The sequence below is a fragment of the Canis lupus genome, chromosome 9 (assembly GCF_003254725.2).
Source record: "Canis lupus dingo isolate Sandy chromosome 9, ASM325472v2, whole genome shotgun sequence".
NCBI classification, from domain to species: Eukaryota; Metazoa; Chordata; class Mammalia; order Carnivora; family Canidae; genus Canis; species Canis lupus.
The window spans coordinates 44419618-44442859 of NC_064251.1; the positions used below are offsets into that span (position 1 = coordinate 44419618).

General features: G+C 55.2%; 1 protein-coding gene and 1 long non-coding RNA gene across 26 annotated transcripts in view; one reads left to right on the top strand and one right to left on the bottom strand.

Annotated features, from left to right (window-relative positions):
* Nucleotides 1-951: 951 nt before the first annotated feature.
* MYO18A (myosin XVIIIA) overlaps nucleotides 952-23242 on the bottom strand; it is a 98792-nt gene continuing 76501 nt past the window's right edge. For 21 of the 25 annotated variants that reach the window (XM_049114812.1, XM_049114811.1, XM_049114816.1 and 18 more), the window contains 14 exons: nucleotides 22028-22151; nucleotides 21732-21932; nucleotides 21111-21221; nucleotides 20281-20385; nucleotides 19783-19929; nucleotides 19272-19385; nucleotides 17587-17703; nucleotides 17333-17416; nucleotides 16802-16939; nucleotides 14337-14522; nucleotides 13867-14006; nucleotides 13034-13078; nucleotides 9658-9780; nucleotides 7074-8336 (listed from right to left, as the gene is read on the bottom strand). In XM_049114812.1, coding sequence (XP_048970769.1) covers nucleotides 7076-8336; nucleotides 9658-9780; nucleotides 13034-13078; nucleotides 13867-14006; nucleotides 14337-14522; nucleotides 16802-16939; nucleotides 17333-17416; nucleotides 17587-17703; nucleotides 19272-19385; nucleotides 19783-19929; nucleotides 20281-20385; nucleotides 21111-21221; nucleotides 21732-21932; nucleotides 22028-22151 — 2896 coding nt within the window. In that variant the 3' untranslated portion in view covers nucleotides 7074-7075. Of the gene's footprint in view, nucleotides 2387-7073; nucleotides 8337-9657; nucleotides 9781-13033; nucleotides 13079-13866; nucleotides 14007-14336; nucleotides 14523-16801; nucleotides 16940-17332; nucleotides 17417-17586; nucleotides 17704-19271; nucleotides 19386-19782; nucleotides 19930-20280; nucleotides 20386-21110; nucleotides 21222-21731; nucleotides 21933-22027; nucleotides 22152-23242 lie in introns of those variants that run through there. The other 4 variants (XM_049114830.1, XM_049114833.1, XM_049114834.1 and 1 more) reach the window with 2 other exon arrangements.
* On the top strand, nucleotides 2383-11911 carry LOC112677637 (uncharacterized). Its single transcript, XR_007413221.1, has 3 exons — nucleotides 2383-3865; nucleotides 7321-7618; nucleotides 9639-11911. It is a non-coding gene; the product is annotated as an uncharacterized LOC112677637 (long non-coding RNA).

The window sequence follows — 23242 nt, forward strand, 5'->3', positions numbered from 1 at the left end:
ATGAATGTGAGGAGCCAGCAGTTAAAAAAAAAAAAAAGTTACTTTTACTACCTTCTCTATTCAACTGGAGCAGTGGAGGGGGAAGTCTCTTTCATTCAAGATGGATCCATTTGACACTCCTCTCCCACTCATTCTGGGGGACTTTCCTCCCTCCTTCCCTTTCTTGACCCTTTCTGGGTGGCTGACATCACCAGAGCCTTGGCATTAGGGCTGTCTGATACCCTTTCCTGACTATCTGTACAAACCAGGGGAGCCTGACTGACCAGCTGTAAAAGAAACTTTATGAGTGCAGGGATTATAACTGGTCACATTACAGAAGGTAGAGGAGGAGGAGGAGGAGGAGGAGGAGGAGGAGGAGAGGGAGTCATTTGTTTTTGCCTTTCTGCAAGAGCTGCCTCTTAGCTGTCAGTGAGCAGAGTAAGGGTGGACTGAGGCATGAAGGCAGGGACTGAGTGGGGCAGAGAAGCCAGAACTCCCAGCCTACTCGAGTTGCCCTATGGCCAATGGGGTTGGAGGCCAAGGAGAGTTCTGCCATGTTTTGAGCAAAAAATCATATTTGGAATGATTAAAAATAAATCTAAAAATTTTGCCTAGTAAGGACTTGCATCCAAAAAAAAAAAAAAGACAGGATCTCTGATTTAATAACCAGAGGGATGTCCACATTTCTGAGTGGAGGCCAGGGTAGGATGTGGTGTGGATGGCTCTGATTACAATCCACAGGCTCTTAAAATAAAAGGAGGGGTTTGTCCTCCTTGATCAACCTTTTCATCCTTCTACCTTTGCCTGCCCCAAATGACCTGCCAAAGCTGTGAGTGGCACCGGTCTGGTGTGGGAGTAGGCTAGAGACCCGGGCACTTCCCCAAGTCCCCAGCAGAATCCTGATTCTGCTCTCCAGTGAGCACCCAGGACTTAACCTGAGCCTGAAGGAACAAGCGGGAAAATTGGCAGAGCCAGGAGGGAAAGGGCATTTATTTCCATACATCAGGTAAACAGGGAAGAGAGAGCACAGCCCAATGAGTACAAACCAATTGCGGGAGAGAAGGGGGGACAGCAGATGGGAGAGGCACCAGGCACTGCCCTTGGGCCCCCAAGCCTGGTGGTTGGTGGGATGACCTGTAGGGTGGGGGCTGGGACTTTTGGGCCTCATGTTGTCATGTCTGGAGTGAGCGTGTGGGGGCAGGGCAACTGGAAGAAGAACAATGACTTGGGCTCAGGACACATGTGAGGACTGGTGTCTAATACACACCAGTACTGACCCAAACCCCCATCGTCAGTTTTTCTGATCACAAGCCCTCAACTCAAGGCCTTCCCTCTCAAGTTGGGCCTGTGGTGCAGGAAACTTGGACAGAATGGCAGGGAGGCAATGCTTGGATAAGCCCTGAATCGGTGTAGGTGGAATAGGTTTAGTCTTAAATAAATCATTGCACGTAACACACTGATGAGACGATGGGGGGTGGGGGCTGGAACTGCTGGATAGTACATATGCACCCCTGTCTGTGTAGGCATGCTCAACCCAAATCCAGAAACACCTGAGAGCCCCACCTCGTGCTGACTTAAGAATCTGGACCCAGCTCCACTTACTGGTCTCTCCAGCTGCACAGAGAAAGGACTGCTCTCTGAGGAGTGAAGATGGAGATGAGATTCCCCTAGTCATTCCCGCAAACCCCAGCTGCCACCACAGCCCCCTCCCACTCTTTCAGGGATGCAGCTGTGAGGGAGAGGTTGGCTATTTAAATTAAAAGGAAAAAGACAGCAGGCACTGAGAAGAGAAAGCCCTCAACCCAGGGGGCGGGGGGGAGGGGGGGTAGAGAATTGCTGTTCCTGCCCCATCCCCTGACTCTTCCCCATGGACCCAGCAACCTAGAGTGTCCCATCAGGCCATCTGTCCATTGTCCCTGAGCAGGGGGCTGAGATGGAGGTCAGCTTGCTGGCTCCATGCAGTGCCAAGCCACCTGCCACTGCCCACAGTGGCCCAAGGTAGAAGCCAAGAGTGTGGCATTCTGGAGGCAGAAGGAGCAAAAAGTTCTCTTTTCGAAAACTCCTCTCCCCCTCCCCCCCACCTCTTTCATGTGGAGACATCAGACACCCACAGCTTGGAAAGCCCCCTGACCCAACGGGGCTGGGTGTTTCCCATGCAGATCAGCAGTCAGGTGGGGGAGACCTGTGCCCCGCCGTTTCCTGGGAGAGGCGCCGTGGCAGCAGTAGCCATTGGGTGCAAGGGGTACAGACCACTCCCCTGGGCTATGCGTTGGTCTCTGTTGGTTTGGCCTCTGTGTCGCTGTCACTCAGATAGTTATGGGAGTATCGCAGCCTGGAGGTGCTGTCCAGAGGGTCGTGCTCATCATCTGACCGGTCAGGGGCAAGGGACTTCCAGTAGCTGGTAGGGCTGCAGGGAGAGAGGCACAAGGTCACTGGAAAGATGATCTTTACCTTCAACACCAAAGCCTTTGGGTCTGGGGAGGCTCCCAAGGCCCTGTCACAGCATTTCCCAAAAGCCACAGATTGAAAAGCAAATTCAATCCCTCACACTCAGAGTAGTGAGAGAAAGGAGCATATTGTCTTGATTCTGAAAACTTTTGAAACTCCCAAGAAAGCAGTGCTATAGGGTATGCGTAAGAACTGGCTACAGACTCCTGTGTTCCTCCCCAGAGAAATTCTGATTTGCTGGCTTCTGTGTGGGACTGAGGAATTTTGCTGTTTTTTTTTTTCTTTATTTATTTATGATAGTCAGAGAGAGAGAGAGAGAGAGAGAGAGAGAGGCAAAGACACAGGTAGAGGGAGAAGCAGGCTCCATGCACCGGGAGCCTGACGTGGGATTCGATCCTGGGTCTCCAGGATCGCGCCCTGGGCCAAAGGCAGGCGCCAAACCGCTGCGCCACCCAGGGATCCCGAATTCTGCTTTTTCAATTCCTCCCCAGAAGATTCTGATGCAGGTGGTCCATGGACCATGCTGACAGGTCTCGTAGATTACAGGGCACCAGCCTGCCTAAGGTAAATTTATCCCTAAACAGAAATCCTTCCCTACTGGATACTCCCAGACCTGAACCCTTTCCCCTCAAGTTTTCCTGAGGTCTCTGAGACTTTCTGCCCTTGACCATGGCATCATCCATTCATCACAAGGAATGGAGGCTCAGGTTGTAGGGACTGGCAAGACCTCTGTTTTGGAGTAGCACAGGCATCCCTTCCTTGGCACCATAACCCAACCCTGGAGAGTTTTCATCAGGTCGCTGGGAGCCTCCAACTTCCCCTCACCAGGAGGTGAAGAAGCATTATCCCTGGAAAAAGCAGGCTCATGACATTGAGCAAGGATGGAAACCTCTTGCTCCAATCTCTTTTTTCTTTCTTTCCCAAAGCCTCAGGGCTGCCTGCCCCTGCCCCTCCCACCTCTGTTGCCTTTGCAGGTTCAAGTGCACCATAATTTCAGCACTCTTGAACAAAATGCAGCTCAGAGGCGCTCCACCCCTACCAGTGCCCTGCACTCAGAATCCCTGCCCACTCCGCTCCCGAGGACACCACTCTGCTTCCAGATCCTAGAGAGCTTCCGCCAGGATAAACAGGAGTTTGGTAACTCTTCTGCTCACAACTCTGCTTTAAGAATCTGAGCGGGGACCTTGTTTACTGGCCCCTTCGAAGTTCTTCTATCCTCAAACCAAAAGAAGAGGAAACAGGGTTCTGCAAGAAAGAATCACATTCTTAGCTTTTCCAACTGTGTCTGAAGAAAGGGTTTGGCTATTGAGTACTTCCTGTGTGCGAGACTGTCCCAGGCACTCTGGATATGTGTCTTACTCTTCAGGACAACTCTATGAAATGTCAGCGGGAAGTCGGTTCAAAGAGAGGAAACATCTCCCTCAAGGTCACACAGTCAGTAAGTAAATTTGAACTTGGACTCTTAAACCTCAAGGCCTTTTGCTGACTCCACCCTGCTGCTAGATTAGGTGACCTGAAGAGAAAAAGTGAACAAATCTGAATGCTCCTCGCTGACCGGGGTGAGAGCCCAGGGGGTTTGTAAAGATAGGTCTCTCTCTCTCTCTCTCTTTCTCTCTCTGTCTCCCTGGGGAGAAGGAAGAGCCTGATAGAATACATGTTCAATTATGCAGAATGGTTCAGGAATGGGGCAGTCTGGTTAATAGTTATCATATTTCTCATGAATGAATTACCATTTTTAAAGGAATCAGAATAGCACAAAACACATTTAATACAAACTAGACTGAACATAAATGAGTCTTTCTTTGATGGGCCAAAGGCACTTAAGGACTCTAGGGTATCTCAGGGACAAAATTATAAAGCTCAATGATGACTGTGCAACATAGAAAAAATTGGGGTTATTTTAGCTTTTGGGTTGTTTGAATTCTAAATTAGTGGGAGCCTGGTTTTATTTTCAATGTTTGGACAGAGTTTCTGGGCACCCAAGTGCAAAGTTCTGCTGTTGGGCAAGAGGACTTTGTGGAAAAACAGTAGGGTTATTTTGGGGGCAGACAGGGGGGCAAGGTGGATGCCAGGGCTGCAATCCAGATGTAAACAGGGCACCACAGGGTAGGGCTGGTCTGAGATCTTTTCCATTCTCGTGCTTCTCCTGAGTGGGGCGGCAGCCCCCACTCCCACATTCCTGTGCCTGCCAAGCAGATACCTGGATAGATGATAGCCAGGTTCTAGCACTGCTCCAGATGTGGGACAAGTGACAGAGGTGGCTGGAGAGGGGGCCAACTCCATGCTCCTCTCTGGAGCTCCAGGGAGCTACAAAATACCTTGCTCCTCGCTGGGTATGCTTCAGCCAGGCTCCTTGGTGGATTCACAGTGCCACAGCTGAAGAGCCAACAGCAGGCAGCTAGCCTCCTCCCCAGGGCAAGAGTCAGGGCTGGCAATTTGAACATTTTAACCAAATTGTTCAAAAAGCTTTCCTCCCCACAAGCCAGCCGTTTCCTGCACAATGCTGTCACAAACAATTTGGTGTATAAGCTAATTCATGCTGGGTGAGCCCAGGGTGGCAGCCCCCTCCCCTTGCCTTTGCTATGGATGAGTTCGCCTTCTGAATTCTCACCGGTCCCCGCCTTGCCAGATGGGAAGCTAAGCCACCACTCAGCCCCTGCCCCACACTTGGCAGTTTCTCTACCCACAGCCAGTTTGTGCAGAGCCCGGCCAGGTCGTCCCTTCCCTGGCCCTCCTCTTGCCGGCTCTGTATTGGCCGGCTAGCTTCTTCTGGCTCAGTGCCCACTCTCCCTGCAGTGAATCCAGTCCTCCTTGGTGGTGGTGTGTAGGGTTTCGGGACTACTCCGGTTTTCCTGGTGGACAAGAGGGACTGTGCAGGTGGCTGGGGGAAGAAGCAGGCATCACATGTTTTTGACGTTGGGCTGAAAGCACTGGGTCTGAAATACACCAGTTGCTGGGTAGCATGGGAGGGCCTGGCAAGGCCGGAGGCTCCCTCTTCAGGCAGGGGTGCAGTGCTCAGAAGGGCCTGGCCTATCAACTCACTTCCTGCACTGGGGGAGCAGGGCACTTGGCAGGGCTGCTGAGGGGAAGGCTGATGTGGTAGACACAATATTGTGACTCCTGTCTTTTCTCACTGTGGGGTTGAAAACAGCTCCCTAGTGCAACTGAGATGTTTCCGCTCTTCCCAGAGCACCCTGCAACCATCTGCCACACAGGGGAAGCAACAGAGGTGTGCTGAGCCCAAAGACTTGGTTTCAGAGCAGCTCAGGGTTTGAGGAATCCAAGATGGCCATGAGCCTGGTCTAGGTTTAAATTCCACCCTCTCCCCACCATCCCCTCACCCATTTCCAAGGAGTGCAGATAACATTCACTTCTACTTGTCCGTTTCTTAGATCATAACTGGTCCCTTTGGGTAGAACTCCACCAACTCGCTGTTACTTGCTCAGAGGCTCCAGGGCACTAGAGGCCCAAAGGCATGCAACAGGTGTGTGTTAATTCATGCACCTGGGAAGCAGTGCCCATGCTCCAGGTGGGGGGCTGCACTCTGGGGTCATACCTCCTGGGAAGCAGCAAGCTTGCTCTGGGAGGTACCATGCCGAAAACAGCTTCACATAACCAGGGTGATCCAAGTGTCACCACCCACCAGGGAAACTGGCAACAATGGGATTCCAGTGAGTCAGTCTTTGCCTTTCTTCTGAGGTGGGGGTGTGGGCATAAAGGGCCTAACTGCTAGATCTCCCTTCCCACAGAGAAGGCTGGGGGAGGCAGGAGAGCCAGGAGGGGGCTGTCACTCAAGCAGCTGGTAATTTCTATTCATTATAACTTTTTAAGATGAGCTGAGACGAGGTGACGCCCATGTGTGGGCTTCAGGTGGGAGGGATGGGGAGGGAGTCAGGCATCTCTGGGTTTGATGGAGGGTGTGGTACTGTGGGGGCTGCAGCCCTGTAAGCCTTGCACTCTGAGGCTTGAGCTCTGTGCCGGGGAGGAAGGTGGTTTTGCAGGGCAGGGAAGAGCTGAGCCAAAGGCCTCATAATAGATGATAGCCACTAACGCACCAACTCACACCCAGGAGGTCCACTAGAGCCCTCTCCCAAGACCAGCCTGTTGGGGCCATGGACAAAAAGCTCCCATATTGGTGCTGCCAGGCACACACAGCAAACATCTCACCCATGTGCTCTGCCTTGGGCCATACAGAAGAGCAGTCAAGGGTAAGTTGAATAGACTCCATTCTGATCCCAGCAACATCACTTCCCAACTATGTGACCTTGGCAAGTGACTTCGCGTCCCTGAGCCTCAGCTTTCTCTCCTAGAAGATGGAGCTAGTCAGACCTTTGTTACAGAGTTAGTATGAGGATTAGGTGAACGAAGTGTGGCAAATATCTAGGAGGGCCCCTGGCCTGTTATTAGGGACTTAATAAGTGTGACCAATCATCCTAAGCACCATCAGGTGACTGGGCTCGGAGCTCAGATGGACTACCTGGCCCCACTCTCCACGGTAGCCAGAAAGCTCTCGGAGGCCAGGCTGGCTCATCTGGATGGGTTGGACGGAGAGGCCCAAGCGGTGAGAGGTGAGGTGGGGGCACATTAGTTAGTTCACACCAAGGGGCACACTCCATGCTGCACTCCATGCCGGGTGCCACCTACTGCACTAGTCGCTCTCAGGTCGGTACAGGTACCGCATCATCAGGCTGTCCACCTCCTTCTTGCGCTTCTTCTCCTCCTTCCGAGATTGCCGGCGTGCCTGCCCGGCCTCCTCCTCTTCCACAGCTGGGCCCTTCTTCACGCTTGAGCGGCTGTGGCCTGACACGGTAGAGCCACTGGATGTTGATGAGGACTCTGACTCTGTCTCTGTTCTCTTTCTTCTCGATTTGGACTTCTTCTTGCTCTTTCGAGAGCGCCCCTTCTTCCGCCGCTTGTGCTCCGAGGAATCCTCGGAGCTGGAGCTGGAGCTGGAGCTGCTCCTCCTCCTGCTGCGGCCCTTGCGGCCGCCCTGGGCCCGGGACACGTCAGCGGCAGAGGCCGAGCGGCGGATGCTGGTGGCCTGCGCTGGGAGGTCCAGCTGGACGCTGCGGACGCTTTGGATGCTCTTGCGGTCGTCCTCCTCAGAGTCGGGCTCCAGGCTGCTCCTCTGGAACGGGACGGGTTTGTAGCTCAAGACTTCGTTGATGGCGGCCTCCAGGTCTGGGTCCAGGTAGGAGCGACGGCTGGCAGGGCGGATGCCAGAGCCTAGAGGCTCATCGGTGACAGAGGCTGAGATGCGGGGCCGCGGAGGCACCGACAGACTGCGGGCCAGTGACGGGTGGCTGTACTGGGAGTGGGCCTCGCTCAAGGCCACGCTGGCCGTGTCATCCCACGCATCCAGGCAGCTCTGGCCCAGGGACAGGTGGGAATCAGGGCTGTCCCGGCCTAGGCCTGAGGCCCGGCTCAAGGAGGGGCTGAGGGTCCTGGACACGGACAGGGTATCAAGCCGGGAGGTGCTGCGCCGGGAACTGGGGGAGCCCGAGAGCGAGAAGCTCATGGAGGAGCGGGCCCCGTCCTCACCAGAGCCCCGGGAGCCACGCCGGGTGGCCGAAGAGGCCCGGCTGGTGGGGGCAGAGACGGTGGAGGCCCGGTCAAAGTCTGAGCCCCACCTCTTCTCCAGCCCCCGGCCAGTGCGGCGGCTGGGGGCCTCGGAGAGGGTGGAGCCGCGTTCATCCAGCTCATCCCTGGGCCCCGGGCAGGTCTTCCGGGGGGGCCTCTCGGGGGAGGCCGCCCGCTCGCTCAGGGTGGTGAAGAGCGAGTCCTCGTCCCCGGTGCCCCCGATGGAGTCCTTCAGGGTGAGCCGTTTCCGGTAGCTCAGGGAGCTCAGTGCTGAGGCCGGCCTCTCCTCCACCCCCTTGCCCTCTTTCCCAGAGGTGTTGAGGGCCGTCCTAGGGGAGGGAGGTGAGGCCAGGAAGAGAGAACCAGTAGTGGTTAGAGGCAGCACAGACAGAATGAGACAGGGAGAGAGAGAGAGAGAAAGAGAGGAGCCAGCATTAAACCCAGAGAATAAAGACACAGGGGGCGGGAGGAGACAGGAGGCAAAGGGAGCACCCGGCAGCACCCTGGCAAAGTGGCAGTGAGAGCATTGGAGGAAATGAAGCAAAATAATTTGCGTCAGTGAAAATAGCTTCATGGAGAATGTCATGTAAATTAGACCATTGTTCTATTTCATCACTTTTCCCCCTCTAAAACGTTTAGTTCAATTTATTTCATTGTCAACTACCTGGAGCCTTGTGCCATGCCATGGTGAACGGCAGTGGGGCGGGGAAGGCGGCATTATCTGCGGTAACAAAACGTTGTTTGGCTGAATAAATTAAGCCAATTAGAGGGGGCGGCTGGGTGCTTATGGTGTGGGGGCTGGACTTGGGAAGGGGCCTCAGGGGAGTTGGAGGAGGAGGGGGGATTACTTTGTTCTTCCAGCCTGCCAGCAGCCTCTGGGAGGGGGTGGGGAAGCAGGGATGGGGTGGAGGGAATCAGGATGGCTCTGAGTTGGGGAGAAGCTGGGAGGCTGCGGAGCCAGCAGGAGGCACTGGAGCAGAGGACAGAGGATCTCCCTCCCTGCTGCCACGCTGGCTGGGGAAGTGCAGGATGGGGAATGTGGAGCTGGATTTCAGGGGTAGGGTCTGCATGATGGGAAGACTGACCTGGCTGGACAAGAGAGGAATGAGTTCCTCCAGTGGATGGGTGCAAGCAGAAAGCGTGGGGTTGCGGGGAGGGTGAGGGGACGTGGTGAAAAGATCAGAGGAAGGAGAGAATGGGCAGAGAAAGAGGAATGTAGCTGTGTCAGGGGAGTCAGGGGGAACCAGTGCCTTTTCTGCTGCTATTCCCCTTAAGATTTCAGAGGTCCAGAACCGGCCCAAGCCAGCCCTGTCCAGGGTTGTGGGATCCAGAGTCTCCTTATGCCCCATTCCAGCCTTGATTCCAGTGCTCAAACTTGCAAGTGGTTCAACCAACATTTGTTGATGCATAAGCGGGGATGAATTCAAACCTACAGTAAACCAAAGCCCCAAGCCTGGTAGGAAAACATTTCCTGGGAAGAACAAGGGTGCCACAGACCCTAAGAAGACACTGAGACTCCTGTGCTCATTCCACATGTCAGGCAACAGATGCTGGGAGCATGAAGCCTGGTCTTTTTGGGATCAAGGCCCTACTCCATTATTCCTGGTGCATGAGGTGGCTTTTCTTCCCAGCTCAAGGCCACATGCTCACCTGGAACTCTTTAAGCTGCCATCATCGGAAGCTGCCTTGGAAGGCCCCTTGTTTTTGGACAACCATGACTTGACTCCGTCGACGCGGTCCTCCAGCTCTGAGTCCACATCTGAGTCCCCCTCGCTGTGGGATGAGGAGCAGAAAGGTAGGCAAGGCAGGGGAGGAAGAGATCACCCACTGCCCAGCAGGGAACGCAGAAGTGGTGGCAGGTTTGCCTTGGGTGGGTGTGGGGGTAGGATGCGGGGTGGCATGCACATCAGTGAGTCAGGGAGAACAAGAGAGGTTAGATGGGGCACACAGTTCACAAAGACCCGGCCCCACTCAGCAGGCCACACTGTACAATAGCCACCCCCAGGGCCCTGAGGAACACGGAGGCGCCTCCTATTCTATTTCCTGGGACAGGCTGGCTGTTCGGTCAAACAGAACCAATGAGGATGACAGGGAAACCATCCATTGATGAGTTATGGCTAAATGGCCGTCGGTTAAAAAGAGGAGTCCAAGGCCCTACAGTTATTCCCTGAGGTTGACTCCATCTCGTCTGCCCACTCCCAGAAATGGGGCCACAGCAGTGGCCATTTCCCACACTTTTGCTGCGAGAGCTAGACTGCTAGCCACAGGTTGGAGAAGGGCATCGTTATGCCTTCAGGTCAGCTTGGACTGGAGGCTCATCAGCCAATGGTGGCGCTAACCTGAGCATGACAGACCAGATCCCAGATCCACCCTGATACTTCCCTAAGAAACAGAGGAGGATGAGGACAGGGCATCAGCACTTCCTGAGGTGGTGGCAACAACTCTGGGATTCAAACTGGGCCCTGGAGATCCACTTGAGCCCAGAAAGTCCCAGACGACGCGATGGCTCCGTCTCTCCAAGTCTCCTCTTCCCTCCCTCAGGCAGCTGCCAGCTCTTGCTCCCAGTTGCACATCTGGTCTGGCCAAGCCAGCCTGAGCCCTCTCTACTTGCAGAAAAGCCCAAAGGAGTCAGATTCTGAGGCTGGAGTCATGGTGACTCCTTTACAAAGCAGTGAGGGCTTAAAGAGGGCTTCTGAATGAGAATGCTTTTAGAATTCTGCAAAATGTCTGCTCCCACATTCCCCTGCTATGGACATGCTAGGATTTCTCCTTGATACAAATCTCCTTTCATCTGTGTCAACAGGAGCAGCCCCATTCCTGAATTATGTTCTTGAATAAATAGCCGCACAGGCATGCGCGTGTGTGTGCATGCATGCATGTGTGTGTGTACACACATGCGCACACACACAGAGGAAACCACCAGACACTGTACTGAGGACTGTAGGGAGCATGACCTGTTGGGAAGGGAACAAAGCCCATATTTTATGGGTTTCCATCAAATACAGAATTAGAACAAAGACAAGGCTAGCTGATGCCCGGGGTAAACAGGAGTTTAGCAGACAGCCCAAAACCACTAATGCAAGCCCTGTGCCTGTCCAAGCCTGGCAGATTTACTATGGTACACAGGCCCCATGGAACGCCAATACCACCTGATTTATACACTCGTGCAAAAAACCTCCTTCTCTAGCTTCAGAGCCTGTAATTTATCACCACCGTTCATAACCATATTGATTGCCTTTAGAAAGGAGGTGCTGTATGCATCACAAAATCTATGTCTACATGTTAAAAGTGTTTCTGTATAAATCTCCCTTAATACTGCACTGTTTACTGCTTTCATTAAGGTTATGGCAATAACAACTGTATCTCTAAGTAAATCGAAACATTATTTTTCTGCCCACCTTAGCACACTTACGCGCTCGCTCGCTCAATAACTTGGACCTGAACCCAGCTGCTGAGGATGGAGCCACGGCCACCTCTGGCATCAGCAGGACTGTGGTGAGGACCGCATGCCCCAGCACACCTGTGTGAGTGCACGCGCATGTGTGTGTGCACACATGCATGTGCGCACATGCCCTTGCCTTGCAGTGGTCTAGAATATGATCTTAAATGTGCATTTTATCAGCCCTCGGAGCTCTCTACAGCCCAAGGATGGCAGGGCTAGAACGCGCAGGGGACACATAGTAGCGTACCCAGAATACGAATTTTCCTCCTTACATTCAGGGCAGCGAATGGGTTGAGAAGCTGGCCTCCCTGCCCTCGCCTTCCTTTTAGTTTCAAGCCTATAGATGATGTTTAGGTTCTTTTCCTTAAATAATCAGGCCCGTAAACAAACTCCAGGGGCAGGCAGGCTCAGGGGGCAGTTGAAATTTTAAATGGTCGGAATTAAACCTCGAGTCAAATACAATTTATGTCCAGGCTCATGTGCTATTAGTTAACTGGGAGCCGAATCGCAGGGGAACAAACAAACGGAGACAGAATGGCGGGGGATATTAATTGTGTGTGACAACCGGGCTCCAGCGGCCCTCTATCACTGTTACACACTATTACATTTATCATTAGCTCTCACGGAGTCCTCTGCGCTGCCGCTAGCCCATCCTGGCCAGGGGAGGAGGCCTGCCAGGCGAGAGAGAGCAGGAGAGGAAATCCAATGCCACACTAAAAAAACAACCTCCAAACAAACAGTCCTGGCGAACCTAACGGAGGATCACTCTGATCTGCCTGAAGGCCTGTGCATCTGCACCCGCCGTCCAGCTCCCGCCCAGAAAGAAGTAACCGAAGAGCGGGTGGATTTCCTGGGCTCGCTGCCACCTGACAAGACAGCACCAGCACGAACACCCGGGGCCCCCCCTCTGCCCAAAGTGCCCACAGGGAGTAAATACATCTGGCTGTGTTCCCTTCCCGGGCCACTGCCGGGCAGCCTGTGACTAGCTGGCTGGATGCCTTCTCCAAACAAGGAACTGCAGGGTGGCAGTTCCTCACCTCGCACCTTTGTCTGCCATGAGAAGGTGGGGGTCCTTTCAAAACGAAACGTACCTGCTTCTTTCTGGCAGCTCGGGCTCCAAAGGAGCCCTACAGTATGGACAACTCCAACCCAATCAGACTTTTCCCCCTAGAGAAAGAGGCCTGCAGAGGCAGCTCCTCTGGCTTTGTGAGGGAGGACAGGGCTGGCTCTCAGGAGGGCAGACTGTGGTGCTCCAGACTGAGGCTGAGCTCTTTTTTCTGCTGGAGGGCTGCTCTTCCCCCTGGTCCTGCCCACCCAGGGCGTGAAGGGCCAGCAGCCTGAGCCTCCCTGGGGGAGCATGCCTCGCTGCCCGCCCTCTACCTCTGAGGCAGGGCCCAGCCCCTCGCCTGGCCTCCCCTCAGGACAGAGTCAGCAGTGTTAGCATGAGACCAGCTGGGAGGAGGTGTGAGAGGCTGTGTCCATGTGCAGCATGCGGCAAGGGCCCTGGGGGGGGTGGGGAGCCAGAGTTAGGGGTGGTTAGACACCATGGGGAGAGGCAGAGAGCGCATGCGCTCCAGTCCTCACGGTTTATTCTTTCTTTTCTGATACTTTGTCACCATGTCCTGCAAACTGGAAACAGAAAGAAAATGGTAGGCAAGGGGGCCAGAAAGAAGGGGGGCAAACCAAAGAGGATGACCTCTCAGCTCAGGACCCCTTTTTCTTCAGCAAGAGATGGCTCTGATTGGCTGAGGCCAGCGGCAGTGGGGCCAAGTGACAGTGCTGTCCTCAGAGGGAGGTCTGGTTGCCCTGGGGCACCTTTTTCCTGCCCCAAAGGCGCAGGCACCCTGTGTGGGCCAGGACCCAGCCTGCAGGATGGGGCACCCGCGCTCACACAGGAAGGGGGCAGGTCTACAGGGCCTTGGGAGCTTCTCCAGGGCCCGACCCTCAGCCCCCTAGAGCCGATGGTCTACCTGCCTTGGGACTTCTTCCTCAGCCTGAGACTACAAATCTCTCTCTCCCTTTCCTGAACCATTCCCTGAGTGGGTTTTATGAGAGAAAATCTCTGGCACGGTAACAAGGCACCACAGGCCTTAAATCTCTGCCTTCCCCAGAGTGGGGCAGGCACCATCGGAAATGCAGCTAAACAGGAGAAATAACTCACTGTGAACAGGCAGAGCTGGAGAGGCAGGTTCCTGGGAGGCCCGGGGGAGGGAGGACAGGGAGGAAGAGGGCAGGCCCTAAGTTTTGTGTGTGACAGGACAGGGTCTGGTCTGTGCTGGGGTCTGGTGGTGAGGGAAAGGTGGGCTGCTGGCTCAGTGGCAGGGGGACAGAGGTCACAGTTGTTCTACCTCGTGGCCTGCTCCAGAGGTGGTCAGAAGGCCTCGGTGTGGCCACTGTGGCCACAGAGGCTGCCTCACCTGGTGATGAGGTCCTCATTCTCATCGCTCTCCATTTCATCCTCGATGGCAGCCTGCAGGTCCCCAATGCGCTTGAATGCCAGTTTTAGATCGGCCTGTAGGCTCTGGTTAGCAGCCTCCAGGCTTTCCAGATCCATCTCCTAGGAGGCAGAGTGGGCAGTCCAGTTCACAGGAGGGCTAGTCTCTCACCCAGATGCTCTAGAAAAATCCCGCTTCACGTCTCTCCCAGCCAGGCAGGAGCTCCATGGAGGCTACTGCAAGCCTGGGCTCATCCTTGGGTACCACCCTTGGCCCTCTGGCCTGCCTTTGGGACTTCCTGGACTGCCTCCTTGACATGTTCCTCTTCCTTCCAATGATCTAAACTCTGGTTTCTTGGTGGCCCACCCCCCACCAGCCCAGGGGGTAGGTGTGTGCATAGCAGCGACTCAGCCAGCCGCCTGCTTGGGGCCCTGGGGGTCAGGGTGCATTACCAGTTCATGCTTCTTGCGGCTTGCCTCAGCCTCCTTCCTGGCAAGCTCGCCCATCTCCTCCTTGGTGTCCCGAAGCTGCCGCTGTAGCCTCTTGTTCTGCTCCTTCTCCCGGTTCTCAGCTGCAGTGCGCTGATCCCGCTCCTCCGTCAGCTTCTCCATGTTTTCCTTGAGCCGGCTGGCCAGGCTCTGTGCAAGGAGGCAGGGAGGTGGGGGAAGAGAAGCCCATCAGCTAGGCCCAGACAGGGGTGTGGCTCTGACTCTGAGCTCTAGAGTCAGGAGGCGTGGGGTCCAACTTTGGCACCACCACTCACTGGTAGGTGGGCAAGAACTAGAGCCCTCTGAAGAGGCGTCCTTTGCCTTTCTATAAAATGGAAGAGTAACACCTACTCCCTCAGGGTCTATTAAAGATTGAATAAGGTCATGTACACGAAGGCAATTTGATGATGAAAGGTGCTATTGTCATCATCATCATTACCACCACCACTACCAAGGTTGGAGGAGTGCTCTGGCTACAGCTTGGGCCTACCCATACTGACACCACATGTGGCACCTCCATGGTCAGCAGGGCTTCCCTCAGAGACCCTGAACCCAGCAGCCCCAGAAGCTAGATCCTGTGCTCAGAGGTAAATGGTTCATTGAGCATTTCTGGATCAGGAGGCTAAACAGTCATCAGATTATTTTTTTTTTAAATTTTTATTTATTTATGATAGTCACACAGAGAGAGAGAGGCAGAGAGAGAAGCAGGCTCCATGCACCAGGAGCCCGACGTGGGATTTGATCCCGGGTCTCCAGGATCGCGCCCTGGGCCAAAGGCAGGTGCCAAACCACTGTGCCACCCAGGGATCCCCAGTCATCAGATTATAAGCACAAAGCCATCCCTCTAAGCCTGATGAATTTCTCTTCTTCTGGAAACTTGAACAAATTTTCTCCTAGCAGGCCAGAGGATGCTGGGCAAGAAATGACCGGGAGTTTTGGGACAGAGTGTGACGGAAAGACCTGCTTCTGGTTTGACCTCTAACTGGCCACGGGGTCTCCACTTCTTGGCCTCCCAACCTCTGTGTCTCTAAAATAACAGCACGAGGCTATCCGATCTCTAAGGGCCATTTGTGTTGAACATTCTATGCATCTAAATGACAAATACTGCCTTTCTGAGCAGAAGGGATACAGAGACAGGGCTGAGGAAAGGGATTGAGGCCCAGAAGAAAAAGAGACCTGTGCACTGATCTGCCCTGGGGCCACCAGCTCAATGGCTTCTTCTGCCCCTTGACAGCTGAGTAACTTAGGCAACCTCCTTAACCCTGCCCACGTGCAACAATGGGATCAAAATATTACCAACCGTTATGGGGTTGTGGTGGGCAGAACAGGAACATTACTAAGTCTCCCCTAACTCTCCCCGGCTCTCCTGAGGACTGGCACCTTGTCCTGGGGGGGGGTTTAGCCATATTCTCTTCCTAGGCCATGGGGACTAATGCCCTCTCGATGCCCACTGCCAGCCCCACGGTCACCTGTTCCCATCCCTACTCGGGTCCCTGCTTTGTGGCTTCAGGGGCTGCTGGGGAGGCAGTGGGGATGCTCCCCAGTTCATGCACCTGTGAACACAGTTCTCACGGAGAATGGCCAGTGCTTAGACACGTGTAAAAGCTCGAGTGGGAGGAGGAGAACTTAAAAATAGGACGAGAGGGGTGTTCACCCTGAGACAGTTCTGTCTGCTTCTTTCTTCCTACCTGCTCCACGGGAGAGGGCAGGGCTGCGCACACTGGCTTTGGGAAGCCAAAGGGAGTAGGCTGCATGCACTTGGAGTATGGAGGTTATGGGTGGAAGGGAGAATGAGAGAGAGCAGAAGGGGGGGAGCAGGAGAAGGAAAGAAGAAGGAGTGGCGGGAGAGCAGGGATGGCATGGGGAGAAAGAGAGAGGCTGGGAGCAGCTGAGGAGGAGAAATGCAAAGGGACAGGGAAGAAGGGAGCAGACATGGAGACAGCAAAGAGAGAGGAGGCAAAGCAGTGACAGGAGGGGCGGGAAGAACTGAGGAAAAAAAGGCAATAAAGAAGGGAAGGGAGAGAGTCAGCGAGCGAGCAGTGAGATGAGAGAACAGACTTCAGCCCTCACAGAAGTGGCGCCATCCGCTGCATATTTATGACCCTGCCAGAGAGCGAGTGAGGGGACCGGCGGGGGGAGCCCATGGTGGAGGAAAATATGAAGACAAAAAGCTAAGCTGCTCTGGTCCCTTGGCAGAAAGCAAGCACGGAAACAGAATGTAAAGCAGGCAGGCTCCACGGTGCCCAGAGAGCAGGCGGGGCGGGCGGGGGCGGGGGAGGCACCCGCCCCCGTCAGCTGGCCTGGCAGCTTGGCAGGGGCCTCCGAGGAGTGGCCAGGGCCTGCCCGGTGCTGCTGAGCATGCGCAGCTCCAGCTGCCAGGGCAGCTCTGCCCTGCTCTCGGCTGCGGACCAGGACAAGTGTGTGCCCACCTCCAGCCTCTTCACTTGGGTCCTTTCGAACTCCAGGCGGGTCTCCAGCTCCCGGATCTTAGCTTCCTGCCTGCTCACCAGGGACTTGTCCACCATGGACTGCTCCAGGAACTCCACTTGGCTCTGGAGGGCTTGGAGCTGGGGGCCAGGAAAAGAAAGAACTGAGCCCAGGAGGGAGGGGGCAGATGACCGGAAGGCTGAGGGAGCAGGGATGCACAGGGGAGGTGGAAGGATGGGGCCCTGAGCCAGAGGCATTCCCCACCTGTGCTCTGATGCTGGCACAGATTTTGCCCTTTGTAGAGAAAGGTAAAAGCCAAGGACCAGAGAGGGAATAGAAATGTGAAATGAGGCAGCTGAAGCCAAAATGTCTACTATGGTGATATGGCTCAAAGCCTAGGCCTTCACAGCTTTGATGCTGCTCTGGATTACTAATGACTGAGGGGAGCGCCTACTATCCCATGAGCTTGGGGGTTCATTCCCACATACAGTGGCCCCGCACCCTCTTTCTACCACGAAAACCCTGGTCCCCACCTTCTCCTGCAGCTCTTGCTTCTCCTTATTGGCTTCTTCTAGCTGAGCCTGGAGATCATTCATCTGCGCTAAGTCCCGCGAGGCCTGGGGAAGGAGTGAGCGCTGCAGCAGGATCCACCACGAACACAAACCCCAGCCAGCCACACTGCACACCGAGTGCTGTGCCGGGGCACGGAGGCTTGCCACTCCCAAAAGAAGTGGCGTGTGGGGGCCTGTGAGGAGGACCACAGGGACAGCGGGGTGTGGAGGAGCACCTGAGCCACAGCTGCCTTGTGCTTCTTCATCAGCTCATTCATGTCCTCCTGATCCTCTTCCAGCCGGCTTTGGATCTCATTCTTCTCACGCTGAAGACGGCTCAGCTGCTCCTCCAGCTGGACGGAGGCAAGACAGAGCAAAGGGCATCAGGCCTCAAGCGCCTGATGGCACGAGGTGGCAAATCTGAACCTCCCCACGCCACCTCCAATGGGAAGGGGGTGATGTCGGAGCCAGGCCCAGCCACTAGAGTGGCGTCCAGACCAGAGGCGCACAGGGAGCTGAGGGAAAGCTGTCTTTGCAGCATAGGCAGACCCTGGGCTAAATGACAGCTGCTTCCTGGCAGCTCTCTGAAGGCTAATGAGAAGGCAGAAAAGGTCTACCCAGAACAGAGCAGCCCGGGTGGCTCAGCGGTTTAGCGCTGCCTTCCGCCAGGGCGTGAACCTGGAGACCCAGGATCGAGTCCCGTGTCAGGCTCCCTGCATGGAGCCTGCTTCTGCCTCTGCCTGTGTCTCTACCTCTCTCTCTCTGTGTCTCTCATGAATAAATGAATAAAATATTAAGAAAAAAAAAAAAGGTCTACCCAGAACAAATGACCTATCATCCTGGCACCAGCAACCTAGGCCCAACCTGCATGCACTCTGCCCCCTTTAGGCCTTGGGGAAGGACCCCTCGAATGTGCAAGGCTCTCTTGGCTTGGATTCTCATCTCCCACAGGACAGCCTGCTCTCTGGCCACTGGGCCCCCCAGTCAGTTCTCTCCTGGGGGGAGGGGAGGAGACCGCCAACAGCAGCTTCAGGAAATGAATGAATCTATTAGCCTGTAATTCCAAACCAAAATGACTGTGTTGGCTCCTTCTCGGCCCCATCCATCTTGTTACCGGGCTGTGGGGAGCTGGGGAAGCCTCCGCCAAGAAATTTATTAACTCGGATTTAAATAAAATGGTAATTTTATAACAGCCTTTTTTAACACAATTAAAGAATTTGAGTTACTCACCTGAAAACTGCTGAGGAGCACAAATGTCACAGGGATAAATCAGGCCTGTGAGATTGGCATCTCTTCACAGACAGGTGACCGGCTGGGGGGGCCACAGAGCCCGGAGCCAAGCCCAGCCTCACTCCTCACCCCCACCCCCCACCCCCCCTTCCCCTGCCCAAGGAGGTACTGGTGTCTGCATACCAGTAATGAATTCTGGGCCAATGGATGGGCTGTGGGAGAGGTAGGGAATTAAAAGGGAAGCATTAAATAAAAGGTCTAATTAGCTGCCGCTTGGGCTTGTCAGTGGGCTGGCCAGGGGAAGGGGAGGGAACTGGAGCCATCCCATTCTCTTATCGGTGCTTCGGCTAATCTCTAGGCACCTGTTTACATCCCTCAGCCATATTAGCTGCCTTTATTTATGGTGTCGGGGCCTGTGGCCAAGCTCCCACAGGCAGGTGGTTAAATAGGGAGCCAGGCTCTTGCTGGCTCCCTCTTCCACCTTGCCCCCCATCCTATGCTTCTGCTCTGGGTGGGGAGAGGCCAAGGAGGGGTGGCCTGCTCTCTCTGCCAAAAGCCCTGGCCTGAAGGGAGTGGACCAGGGAAGGGCCCATATCTGGGGGGATGGGAGCTACAGTCATGGCTCTATCCTCCCTCGGCACTATCCTCCCTTGGCCCACCAAGCCCCGACCTGCACAACCCAGCTCCTCACCGCTGTCTTGGCTTTGGCAATGTCATCAATCTGCAGGTGCAGGTCTTCCATCTCCACCTCCATTGCTTTCCGTGCTTTCACGGCTGCTGCACAGGTGAACTCTGACTCCTCCAGCTGGGCACAGAGCCACCCCCACCCCAGGGAGGGGTGTCAGCCAGTCCCTGGGGGTGGGAGGGCCAGACAGGGGGCTCACAGGGGAGAGGGAGCCCAGGCGCTCTGGTCACTTCAGACCCCGGGGGCTGTGGCCTGCTGTGATGTATGCAGGCATCTCCTGTGGCAGGGTTGGCAGATGCAGGGACCCAGCCCCACCATCCTGGGGCTTGGCATTCAGGCTGTACGGCATGCACAGATCCTAGGAATCTGCTGGCTATGAGTGGCTTCTCCCCCTCCCCCGTTACCTTCCTTCTCAAGGACTCCAGAATCCCTGAGAGGAGGAGGCAGGAAGAGAAAGCACTGAAAAAATAAGCTTTGTTGCCCCTTGGAGCTGATGACTTCCTCTCTGGAAAGATACCTGGTTCTTCAGCTGGGCGATCTCCCTCTTGCTGGGTGCATTGTTCTTCAGGTGATCCAGCATGATCTGGGCGTCTGCCAGCAGGGCCTTGGTACGCTTCAGGTCTTTCCGGAGCCGCTTCTCAGACTCCAGGTCCCGCTGGCTCACCTGGATGGACAGCAGAAGGTGGGGCTCTGGGCTCTACTGCACAGCCTCTTCCTATCTTCCCCAAGCCTGTGGCTCACCCTTGCCCTCATCCTCAGGGTCCCCTGACAAGCAACAACAGAGGAAGTGCCGGGGTCATCATGCCAGCCAGTGAGAAAAGCCTGGTGTGCCATGTGTGGTGACACCCCCCATTCTACATGTGAGGATGGTGGGCTCTACAGAGCCTGCCCCCCACCCCCAGACCCCACTCATGGGCCCAGCTTTGCATTGCTGAGATTCCCCTCTCAAAGGCCGAATGGCATGGGCTGTGGGCCAGGCCCCATAGGCCAGGCCCCACCAGCAGGCTCTGCTCACCTGTTCGCTCAGCGTGGTAAGTTTGCTTTCCAGTTCCCGCTTCTCTCGCAGCACCTTCTGCTTATCCTCGTACTCCTCCTCAAGCTGCACTTCCATTTGTTTCAACTGGAGTGCCGTGGGAATAGAGGCCCATCAGTCCCTTCAATGCCTGGTACCAGCTGGTCCCCTTTCCTGGGGGATCCCATCCCCCCACCCGCCACCACCACCCTGGGCAAACTGGGGGCAGGCTGAGCCTGGGTGACCCAGAGGGGTCAGACTGAATTAAAAGTTCTCAGGGTTTCAAAGCAGCCTGGGAGGGAGAGCAGGTATTGTAGGCCATGCACAGCAGCCCCAAGCAAGACCTAGAGCTTCGTGGGAGAATGGGCAGGCCCCGCTGGGCTGGCCCAGCTGACTGCACAGAAAGCAGGGAGTATTCATTCCTCAGAGGACTGAGCTTTCTCTAGAGTCCCTGAAAGCACACATCCCAGTCAATGGCAGGAGCTTGAGCAGAGGTTGTTGGTCCAGAATGGCAATGGATGGATGGATGGATCATGTAGCTAAGGTAGGGCAACAGAAAAGCCCTTACTTTAAAGCTGTGATGAGGGAACCAGGGTTTGTACTGGACATGCTAAGTGTCCACTGTCCTACCTTCTTCTTTTTTTTTTTTTTAATTTTATTTATTTATGATAGTCACACACACAGAGAGAGAAAGGCAGAGACATAGGCAGAGGGAGAAGCAGGCTCCATGCACCGGGAGCCCGACGTGGGATTCGATCCTGGGTCTCCAGGATCGTGCCCTGGGCCAAAGGCAAGCGCTAAACCGCTGCGCCACCCAGGGATCCCAGCCCTACCTTCTTCTGACATGACTGCCGAGCCTCCTCCACCTCCTCATCCCGACTTTCCACCTCCTTGGAATGGGTCTGCCTCATCCTCTCCATCTCCATCTCTAGACGTAGCTTGGCCTGGAGGTGGTTGGGAGTATGGACTGGGTTCCTTTCTCAGCGGCACCCTGACCCCTGCCCACTGGACCCTGATGGCCAGTTCTCCCTAGGCTCAGGAGCAGAGAAGAGCTCTGCCTTGCTTGTGGCAGCCAGCTCCTCCAGAGAAGCCAAATTCCCTCACTAGATGTCTGACACAGGCCCAGAGAAGGCTGCCAGACATGGGGACAGTTCTGCAGACTTTCCATTTGCCCTTTAGGCTCTAGCTCTCTGAATTGACATGGTGGCTCAGTTGCAGGCTCGGTAGGCTCGTGGCCTTCTGGCTGCCACGCGTCCCGAGCCCCTCACCACTAGAGCTCAATCGAGGTTTGTTTTTGTGGAAGCTGCCTGAAAGCTTAATTATTTTCAAACTGGGGCTGGCACAGATCAGGTGCTCATTCAACACGACTGCATGTGGGAACGTGCCCTTCTCTGGCTACCCCCGGGTTAGCTGTGGGGACAGTGGTGCCCTCCCTTGGCCAGACCCTGTGGCACCTGCTCCAGCATCTGAATGGTCCCCGCCTGCTCATCCAGCTCCTCTTCCTGATCCTTCACTTTGGCCTCCAGGTCTCGAAGCTGTTTCTTGACCTTGGCTAGAGAGGCCTCATCCTTAGACTCTTGGGAAGAAATGTCTTGGAGCTCAGCCTCCAGCGAGACAACCTTCTGGGTGAATCCGGCAATGTCCATGTCTTTTTCCTGGAGTAAAAGAAAAGATGTTGGTCCCATGTTGGTTTGGGACCAGCTGTTGCCCGTGAGGAGGATGGGGCACGGGTGGTGGGTGGCTCACGCACTTCCAGTTGCTGCTTCAGGCTGAAGGCCTCAGCAAGGAGCGTGTCCTTCTCCCGCTGCAGCTTCTCCCGCTGCAGCTTCTCCCGTTGGGCCTCCTCATGCGCCTGTGAGAGCTCGCTGTCAAACCTATGAGGGAGCCAGGACCACCAAGGTGACTCCGTCAGGGGAGGGAAGAGTCTGGGTTTCCAGCACCCAGAGGCTGCCAGAAAGCAGGGCCATGGACAGGGACAGGACGCAAGCAGAGGGGGACTCACACAGCCCAGAAGTGAGGAATAGCCCAGAAGTGGGGGATATCCAGGATCCCAGGCCATTGAGGCCCTGCTGGCAACCTGGTCTAGGATGGGGGGGGAGCATCTCACTGAGTGGGTCTAAGGAACCCTTATACCAGGTGAGCCTAGGAGGGACCTGCAGACTGCTTTCAGGGAACAGGTAGACAGGCTCTCCTCAGTTTTTTCATTTCAAAAGATCAAAGAATGTAGGACCAGGGTGAGGGCAGAGAGGGCACTGGAATATGCAGAAATGGATGTCCTGCCTCATCTAACTCACTTTCCACAGTTCAATTTGGCAACTCCAGATAAGCAGCTGGCTCCAGCCCCCACCTCTGGGTGCCAGTCCCTGGGCAGGCCCATGTGCCCCAGCAATACCCGTGTCACCACCAGGACCCCTTCCCGCCACCCCTTCAACCAGGCCAGAAGCCAGCAGTCCCACTATGCCCAGCTGGCAGTGCGCATCGGCAGGTGCATGGTCCACAGCCATGGTCGGGGCCTCTTCCTTGGCTCCTCTACCTCCCAGCCTATTTCCCTGGCCCAGTGACTCTAAATAAGGAGCAAATTGCTGAAATGCCTCTTAACATCTTTTCTGAATAACTAATAAGGTTCATGTTGGAAAATTGGAAGGCTCCCCCCAACCCAATCCCACATCAAAAAAAAGGGAAGGAAACTCTGGGCAGCAGAAATGAAACCCAATAAGGCATTGCCCAGCAGGGAATGTAGTGAGATGGTAACTAGGCCAGGCTGGCACTGCCATGGGTGGGGGGGCTTGAGAGAGGGGTCCCACTAAGGGTGCCCCCCTCTACGTGAAAGGGAGGATGGGGGTAAAGACAAGAAGTAGGGTGGTGGAGAGGCATAGCCGTCTCCCCTCACCTTCTTCAAGTGGCACCCAGCTGGCAGGACAGCAGAGTACCAAGGAGGCCCAGGGTCACCGGAAGGACTCAGCTC